General features: G+C 43.4%; 1 protein-coding gene across 2 annotated transcripts in view; it reads left to right on the top strand.

Moving 5' to 3' along the window:
• The window catches only part of col4a4 (collagen, type IV, alpha 4), a 28,062-nt gene that overhangs the window by 10,481 nt on the left and 8,717 nt on the right, over positions 1-8,864 (top strand). For both annotated transcript variants that reach the window (XR_009920525.1, XM_062386531.1), the window contains exons 8-31: positions 346-381; positions 459-521; positions 672-707; positions 1,879-1,920; positions 2,074-2,154; positions 2,385-2,429; positions 2,738-2,800; positions 3,054-3,098; positions 3,443-3,496; positions 3,580-3,640; positions 3,734-3,838; positions 3,973-4,128; positions 4,233-4,322; positions 4,653-4,813; positions 4,887-4,959; positions 5,048-5,154; positions 5,640-5,823; positions 5,935-6,003; positions 6,104-6,211; positions 6,559-6,627; positions 7,590-7,739; positions 8,039-8,200; positions 8,309-8,476; positions 8,563-8,706. Coding sequence is in view for 1 of the 2 variants with exons in the window: in XM_062386531.1 (XP_062242515.1) it covers positions 346-381; positions 459-521; positions 672-707; positions 1,879-1,920; positions 2,074-2,154; positions 2,385-2,429; positions 2,738-2,800; positions 3,054-3,098; positions 3,443-3,496; positions 3,580-3,640; positions 3,734-3,838; positions 3,973-4,128; positions 4,233-4,322; positions 4,653-4,813; positions 4,887-4,959; positions 5,048-5,154; positions 5,640-5,823; positions 5,935-6,003; positions 6,104-6,211; positions 6,559-6,627; positions 7,590-7,739; positions 8,039-8,200; positions 8,309-8,476; positions 8,563-8,706 (2,272 nt within the window). In the remaining variant the exon portion in view is untranslated. The remainder of the gene's footprint in view (positions 1-345; positions 382-458; positions 522-671; positions 708-1,878; positions 1,921-2,073; positions 2,155-2,384; positions 2,430-2,737; positions 2,801-3,053; positions 3,099-3,442; positions 3,497-3,579; positions 3,641-3,733; positions 3,839-3,972; positions 4,129-4,232; positions 4,323-4,652; positions 4,814-4,886; positions 4,960-5,047; positions 5,155-5,639; positions 5,824-5,934; positions 6,004-6,103; positions 6,212-6,558; positions 6,628-7,589; positions 7,740-8,038; positions 8,201-8,308; positions 8,477-8,562; positions 8,707-8,864) is intronic.

The following is an 8,864-nucleotide window of genomic DNA, read 5'->3' as shown; positions in this document are numbered from 1 at the left end:
AATATATGTTTCATGATTATATAACATTACAAATATTAAGTTTTGTTTATTCTGCTTTGAGGAGTGAAGAGAAATAGTTATTTTTTAAAAGATGTAACTCTCACTGTCCACATTCTAGCATGTGTCCTCCATGGTAGCATGGTTGATTAGTAATACATCCACTAGAGGGCAGCACAGAGTTTGAGAGTTTCTGATAAAAACAAACACTACGACGGAGGACGTTGTTATGTGCGTCTCGCGACCACAGATGATATTTGGATGTTTCAATGCTTTTCATAAATTCTTACTGTATGTTTGTGTGTGTGTGTGTGTGTGTGTGCGCTTGTGTGTGTGTGTGTGTGACAGGGAGAGCCTGGGACCTCTGGACTTCCTGGAATTCAGGTGAGAGCAAACAAACAAACATGTGAAACGTGAACCTGAAATATCACAGAGAGTTTAAACCTGGTTCCCCCCCGCAGGGTGAGCCGGGACTCCCTGGACCAATCGGAGGTCTGGGTCCAGCAGGACTGGACGGGACCAACGTGAGTTGGCACAAAAACTGAAGCACAACAGAAAATAAAAATAACAAAATAAAAAAAAAATTCCATTCAGATGTAAAACTTAACCTTTATTATTATGTATTATTAATAGAAGTAGGACAGTTAATGTTGTTATATACTGTGTCTGTGCAGGGTCTCCCGGGACTGCCTGGATCCAGGGGTCCACCTGTAAGTATCATTTTTACAATATGATTGTATTCTTTTTATTTTACCCTATTTTATTTTCTTAATATACTCACAACAGCTGCTCTGGAAACGAAAAATCTGAGTTGACTTCATGTTCAAATTGAATAAAGTTTTCTGTCTCTTATTGCAGTGTTAATTTTGGCAGCTATTTTTGATTTAGTCTTAGTCTTAGTCTTTTGACGAAAATTTAAATTAGTTTTAGTCACATTTATTCATTTTTATCCTTCTTAGTTTTAGTCTAGTTTTAGTCACATTTAATAGCCACATTAAACTCCTTTTCTATAAAAGCATATAGCTGCAGCCTAGTAGCTTAAAAATATATATTTAGTTTTAAATGTGAAAACAAAAAGTGAGAGCAGGTCAGACGAACACAGAAACTGCAGCTCGGTAGAAACCAACTGCAGCTTCTGCTCTGATCAAGAAGCTGAGGGGCTGATCTCTGATCAGCTGAGACCAGAGAAACTGTGTTTTCACGGTTTCCACTGATAAGAAGCAGTCAGTCACTGAGCGGCTTCTTCACGAGAACGAGCTCTGCTCTAACTGAGTCTCTCTGAGCGAGTGGGCGGGGCGGGGCTACGGACCGGTGCGCTATCTGGGAGCGCACAGACACAGACACACACAGACACACACACACACACACACACACACACACACACACACACACACAAACACACACAGACACTCAGACTCGCCCGCTCCTGATACTTCATGACGGCCTGATACGATGATGTTTTAAAAATGATTGTGACTTAGTCAACCACCAACATTTTCGTCTCGTCTCGTCAGCGAAAATTAAAATAGATTTAGTCATAGTTTTTATTTTCAAAGATTTGTTTTCGTTACGTCTTCGTCATGGAAAAAAGTTTGTTAATGAATATTTTTTTCGTCATAGTCTTCGTCAACGAAATTAACACTGTCTTATTGAATAACCTTCAAATTAAACTGACACCATTTGCACTTATTTGTTTTAATATCTAAGATTCTATTTAAATTAGAATTTAGAATTTCTAAAATGAACAATATGAGAACACTGTAAAAAATGAATTGACGTCTCTGTTAATGCACCGTGGATGTAAACTGTGACAGCATATTGATTATTGATCAGTGTTAACAGTGATTGGTTCTTGTTGATGACCAGTCCGATGTGTTTCAGGGTGAAAGAGGTCGAAGTCTAACCGGACTGAAAGGAGACGAGGTAAACCACGCCCCTCCATGACCTCACAACACAACAGACCCTCCCCTGGTAGTGACATCGAGGAGGGGGCGGGGCCACTGGAGCAGCAGTCAGGACAGTGTGAAGCTGATTTATCTTTTGTTCTTGTTCAGTGAAGTGCTTTGTTCTCCACAGGGGGAGCAGGGGCCCCAGGGGCCTCCGGGGCCGTTCGAGTACGTCGACCCTCCGGAAGACCTGTACATCAAAGGAGAACAGGTGGGCGGGACTTTAGTCGTTCACAGCCAATCAGATTACAGCTGTTCTACTGTGGGTCTACTGTCACTGTCCTGAAGCTGCCTGTTCTGCTACAGCTGAGATCATTGTATATCTTTGTCCTTTAGTAGTTCTACGGTAGTCTGATCTTTGGCCCAGCTGTATCTGGTTCCGTTGGTTCTTATGTGGGGTCTACTGTTGGGCTCTAACGTGTGGCTCTGTTTCTTTCTCAGGGTCCTAAGGGGTATAAAGGATTCCGTGGACCCGATGGACTTCCGGTAGGTTAAAAAACGGATCAAACCTGTAGAACAAGGCTGAAGGACTCCTGGGTTCTAATCTAGAACTGCATTCCAGCAGTTTTAAAGGGTTGATCAGGTTCTATCAGGTTCTCATGTCTGCTTCTGGGTTTTATGAGGTTCTGACATGTTCTACAGCTTTCCAACAGCTTTAACAGGTCTATCATAAACATTGTGGGTATGTGGGCATTATTCAATGTTTGGTCATTAGATTACAGTAGGTTATGATCAGATATTGTTATTGATTATTGTGTGTGTGTGTTTCCTTGTTTGTGTGCGTGGGGTCTCAGGGTCTGGATGCACCTCCAGGAATCAAAGGAGAGAAGGGGATTCTGGGATTCCCTGGGTTAAGGGTGAGTAAATCATTATCAATCATTACCTCATTGATGAGTATTGATCTCATCTTACACCGACTGCAGCCTCATAGGGAAGAAATGCATTAATGACATTTGTTTTGTTGGGTTGTATTAATAAAGTAAAGATGAGTCGGATAAGAGAATTTATTAATTCTGTTACAGAGACACAGGGAATCGGATCAACTCATTAATATTCAGATTAATAATCAACATCAGCGTCCAAATCACATGATGTGTTTATGTGTTTCAGGGATTTTCTGGCAGCCCTGGTCTCGTCGGAGAAAAAGGATTCAAGGTCAGTGGACACAACACAAAAACTTACCAAATTTATATATATAATAATAATGAGGGAAGCAGTTTTATCAGGCTGTACTTTTTAATTGGGTCAGTAACTTTTACTACCGTTAGCTTTTTATTGTACTGTTACTTTTACTTTGATTTTAATTTTATATTGGTTATATTATTTATACAGTCCAGTTAATTTCACAGTGTTTTAATCCTCACAATGGTTAGTTATTTTTACACTGTGAGTCTTTGGTTTATTTAATGTGCTGAGTTTAAGTAACCTTGTAAGAGAATCAACCTCTCAGCCAATCAGAACGCAGGGTCTTTTTTACAGATGTTTGTCTGTGTTTTCAGGGGATCATAGGAAGTCCAGGTCTCCCAGGTCTGATTGGACGAGAAGGTCTTAAGGTCAGTCAGTGTGTATCTGAAACATTTCTGCTCTGACCAATCAGAGAGCTTTTGCAGTCTGTATCAAGCCTGTCTTTTCCCAGGGCATGATGGGAGATCCAGGACCTAAAGGGCTCCCTCAGGAGGCCGACATCCCTCACACAGGTTCTGATCTATCCGCTGAATCTGCACATCACTGGCAACAACACATAACGATGTCATCGTGATGCTGACGATGTGTCTGCCTCCTTCTTTTAGGTGAGGATGGGGACCCCGGGCCCTCTGGACCGAGTGGCCCTCCAGGAGACATGGGGCTGATGGGAATGCATGGACCCCCAGGAGCCCCTGGCAGATTAATACCTGGTCAGTAACATTATAGATGTTATCAATGTTATAAATATAATGAATGTGGTTAATGTCTTAATGCACAAAAGTTTCTTGTTTTATTGTTTTATGTTACAATAAGTGTCTGATGGTTCCTGATGGTTCCTTTTCAGGTACGACAGGTGCTGTGGGTCAGAGCGGAGTTCCAGGATCCAAGGGAGACAGAGGAGATCCTGGTCAAGTCTTTACAGATGGACCCATACCAGGAGAACCTGGAAAACCAGGACGGCCTGGACTCAAAGGACCGAGGGGAGAGCCAGGGAATCCAGGTACCAAACAAACTCATGTTCATGTTTGTTGTAAGTTTAATAAATATTTCCAACACTAGTCGGTCAATACTGTCATTCTATTTACTGTTTGTTTGTCTCGTCAGGTCGTTACTGTCTTCCCGGGGCTACAGGAGAATCTGGAGAGCCGGGTCAACAGGGACATCCAGGGTGTCAGGGCTTCCCAGGCCTTAAAGGTCACTCTCAGCAAATCGTCCTTGTTGTGTTTAAGGGTCTTTCTCAGGTCTTGTAAAAAACGTTAAAATCAGTTTTTTAACAAAGCACAGAATCCTTTAATGTCGAGTTTCAAGCAACACATAATTGGCATTTTTTTCGAGTTTATAAAGAGCATACATTGTTTAGCTTACTGTAAAAAAACGGTGGTACACAGAGACCTTAATTTATTTATTAAAAAAATCAGATTTTCCTTCTTTTTTTCAAAATTAGATTGAAAGAGCAGAGGCTCCAAAATAGTTCCCTGAGGAACTCCACACTCAAGCTTCAACTTCTGTCCCAATGGGTTTCAGGCACTGATGGGGACTGTTCCTGTGGCCCTCCTGTTATACTGAGGGGCCCTCCTGGCTCTGTGGGTGATATGGGGTATGCTGGGTTCCCAGGAGTCCAGGGAGCCCCAGGGCAGAGGGGAGAGCAAGGTGAAGCTGGAGACATTGGAGAGAGTGGACAACGGGTGAGTTAGCAAACAACAGGTTGATGTGCTTTGAATTGTTTGTTTGTTCTTAATGTGATTGTTTTGTTTGCAGGGTCTGGGTGGATTTCCAGGTGTCAAAGGGTTCAAAGGGCAGAAGGGAGATTTCATTGTGGTGGATATTATTGGTGAGTTCAAACCTCTGGGTAACTGTGAACTTCCAACAGTACAACACCTATAATATGTTTCAGGAATTCATTGGACTTTTATTTCCAGGGGAAAAGGGAAACAGGGGCAAGCTGGGCCCTGAAGGAAGGCAAGGATTCTCAGGGAGAAGAGGACTTGATGGGCTCCCCGGGGCCCCAGGACACCCTGGCCCCCAGGTCAGTCAGATGCTCCACTCACTCGCTCCAGATGGACAAACAGAAACATCCATGTGGAAGCAGAACAAAACAGTGTTGAATAAAACCTTTTCCAGTCAGTTCTAAATGATGATCTTGGTCCTTCGGTTCTCACTCTTCAACTTGTGATGAAAATCTGGAAATACAGTAGGCTGCAACACCATATTTGTTTATGTGTATTTTAAAAGACTTTCTGCAGAAAAGATCAACACAGAGAGTCACAGGGATCTGAGTGAAGGTGCAGAACAGTCAAATACAAGGATCTTATACAGGAGGACTAAGGCTGTTTGTCTGAGCCAGCTCAGATTGGTTCTGTAGGCGCAGGTTGAGACAGGAATCTGAAATCAGACACCTGATTTACATATGTAAATATAGGTCATACAACTTATATTTCAACTACAACATAGGTTTCGCACATGCTAAATTCATTTTCTACTACAATTTTCTCTAAATCTGCTTCATTTCAGGGTGCAAGTTTCTCTAACTCTCCTGGAGAAAGAGGCTTCCCAGGATTTCCAGGGCCAAAGGGATTATCAGGACCCTCAGGTTCCCCTGGAGTAGGTGTAGTCGGTGCTATAGGACAGCGGGGGGGCCTGGGGGACCCTGGACCTCCAGGAATCCAGGGTCCACCAGGGTCAAAGGGGGCTACTGGTAAGAATAAATCTGAACTCACCTTTGAATATTTCAGGAAAATTTTTGATAACCAACTCTGACACTGTGTTCATTAAAACCCTTCCATGTAATGTTTGACCCACCCTGCAGGGGAGACGCTACCCTGTGTACCCAGAAACCCAGGACCCCCTGGAGAGAAGGGAGACACTGGAAACGCAGGTATTCAATAGCTATGTCATCTGTCTGTCTTTTCAGCTTTCTGCTCATCTGTGTGTCGGACTTCCTGTTCACCTGCCTGCTCGACTGTTTGTCTTTCCAGGTTATCCAGGATTTCCAGGACCTACAGGCTTTCGTGGTATCACAGGACCTGATGGAATTAAAGGAGACAAAGGACAAACTGGACTTCCTGGACTACCTGGAAGACAAGGTATCGGAGCACACCTGTCACACCTGTTGGACTCTGTTACATTGTCTTTAACAGTATGTTTGCATACAAACCTGACTTGATGATCAATAATACCCTATGTTGGGTTTTACCTGCATTTTCAACATCATTCAGGGCGGTCATTATGGGTCTTTTGGTTATTTTAGAGTTTTCAAGATAGCTGAGTAGAGATTTTGCCTGTCACATCAAATTTCCTTTTGAAGAAATATGTCCATCCCTCCATTGGACTTCAAAACACAAAATGACTGATGGCAAATCATTACTAATTCATTTAAGTTAATTTTCTTTCAATCTGTCCTCAACTTGTTTATTCTCTCCTGCTCTAACAGGACCTCCAGGTTTTGTTGGAGATACCGGAGAAGAAGGACCTGAGGGGTTCAGTTATGGTGGAGATCCGGGTAAAGTAATCTCATCATCTGGTTTATATCTGACTCCAAATGGAAATGAAATGAATTTGGCAATTTTCCGAACCACTGACTCAGGAATGAAAGGGTTTCTGAATGTATTAGAGCAGTGGTTCCCAAACTTTTTACAGTCTCGTACCCCTTCAGACATTCAATCTCCAGCTACGTAACCCCCCCCCCCCCCGACGCACGTATACAGCACATAACACTTGAAACTTTGAAATTTACAGGAATTTCAGGACTCTGATGGAAGTTTAGATCAAACTGAGTTTATCGATTGTCAGTTATCAATCAGTTGTTAATCATGATTGTCTGTTCCTAATCGATTGACAGGAGAATTAACGATCGATTTTTGATTAATCGTTAATATTTTATATTAAAATGCACTATTTATAGGCTCTGTTAAAATGCTGTGAAAATATAGATCTTTATTACAAGGTGAACAACTCTTGTGGCAGTTAAACGGGAACCGTTCACTGGTTACACGTGAAAATATGCGCTACTGTTCTCTTAAGCCCCGATGAGAGTGCAGCTAGCTGGATGTTACGGTTCTCGACCTCTCAGTCCGGTTGTTGTCACCCCTCACCCAGAGCCGGCTCTGTCTGGGTCCGAAGGGGCTTTGGAGCTAGACCTCCTACTTGAAGAGAGCAGTGGACTCCTCAGGCGCTCATGGAGACGTATAGCTTCGCAGTGTTATTATTTTGCTGAATATGGGTATACATGAGTATTTTCGGCAATGCGACTTGGCTATTTAGACTATTTAATAATGCATGATTATTTATAGCTCAGTTTGAAAATGTAATGGGCTTTTTCACTTTGAAAACGCAAATAAAATGTTCTCCCCATGTACCCCCTGAACGACTTTGCGTACCCTTGGGGGTACATGTACCCTAGTTTGGGAACTGAGGTATTAGAGTAATATTAAGTCTTGCAGTATTTGTAACTTTGTATTACAGGCTCTCCAGGGTTCCAAGGCTTTCCTGGACTCAGGGGCCCAGCAGGGGACGGTGAGGTTGGGCCTTCAGGACCAAGAGGCTTCCCAGGACCACTAGGCTCTCAGGGACCTAAGGGAGTCCCTGGCTCCCCAGGCAATGACGGACTACAAGGTCAAATCTTCCATACTCCACCTGTTTGCCATCTATACGATCGAAATGTGACTGATTTTAGGGGTTAGATAATAAATTGAAGACAGAGAGATGTGTTTATGTTGGTACTACATGCAATTGTTTACTAAAAGACATATTTTCGAGAGTAGACTTCTAACAGGCTAAGTATCTGTAACTCCTACAGCCAATCACAGTACAGGAAGGGATGACGTTTGTTTGGAGTGCTGGAGACCAGATTTAATTCTCAAAGGATGCAGCATTGACTCTGATTCACTCTGTAATTGTTTATGTTTGTTCAGGAGCTCTGGGTATGGCTGGGGTCCCTGGAGCAAAGGGCCAGAAAGGCCAGGATGGAGCCCCAGGGATAACCGGTCCCCCAGGCCCCAAAGCTAACTTCTGCGAGATCGGAAAACCTGGTCCCCGGGGGCCCTTTGGCCCTCATGGACCCATTGGACCACCAGGTAAATCATTACTGATTTATCTCATCTTACTTCTTATAGTAACAGATAGAAAAGGTAAAAAATTATAAAACAGGAGCTGCTTCTTTTAATCATCCTGTTTAATGTCAGGTTTTCAGGGGGAGAAGGGGGACATTGGGGAGGTGGGTCCTCCAGATTTTGGCCCTCAAGGTCCTGTTGGTAATCCGGGCTCTCCAGGTTTCCCAGGATTCCCAGGGCTGCAAGGCCCCGCTGGCCCCTTTGGAGAATCTGGACTGCCAGGACCCAACGGCCAGAAAGGTGAGCGCACCTTTTCCACCCACACACCTGTCTTTTAGTGTTTTCTCGTGATGTATTGTCAGTGAAATATTCTCTGTATGTTTCAGGTCTGCTTGGCCTCAAAGGAAGGCACGGAGGACCAGGGACTCCAGGACAGACCGGGGCCCCTGGAGCTCCAGGGACGACTGGGGAAAGAGGGTTCAATGGACGAGATGGAGCTCAGGGATGTGAAGGGACAAAAGGAGAGAAAGGTAAACAACGAGTGATGCTACTGTACTAATGTACTGCATTATCAAACAGTGCTACCACAATTAACTATGTATGTCCTGGTTCCACTGCTGAAACAGATGTTAATTTCCAGCTAAAATCATTTCGGTCTGTATTGAAACTCTCCCGTGTGTCGCCTGCA

Source organism: Platichthys flesus, chromosome 4 (assembly GCF_949316205.1).
Source record: "Platichthys flesus chromosome 4, fPlaFle2.1, whole genome shotgun sequence".
In the NCBI taxonomy this organism is placed as follows: domain Eukaryota; kingdom Metazoa; phylum Chordata; class Actinopteri; order Pleuronectiformes; family Pleuronectidae; genus Platichthys; species Platichthys flesus.
This window is presented reverse-complemented; position numbering and strand designations above follow the sequence as displayed.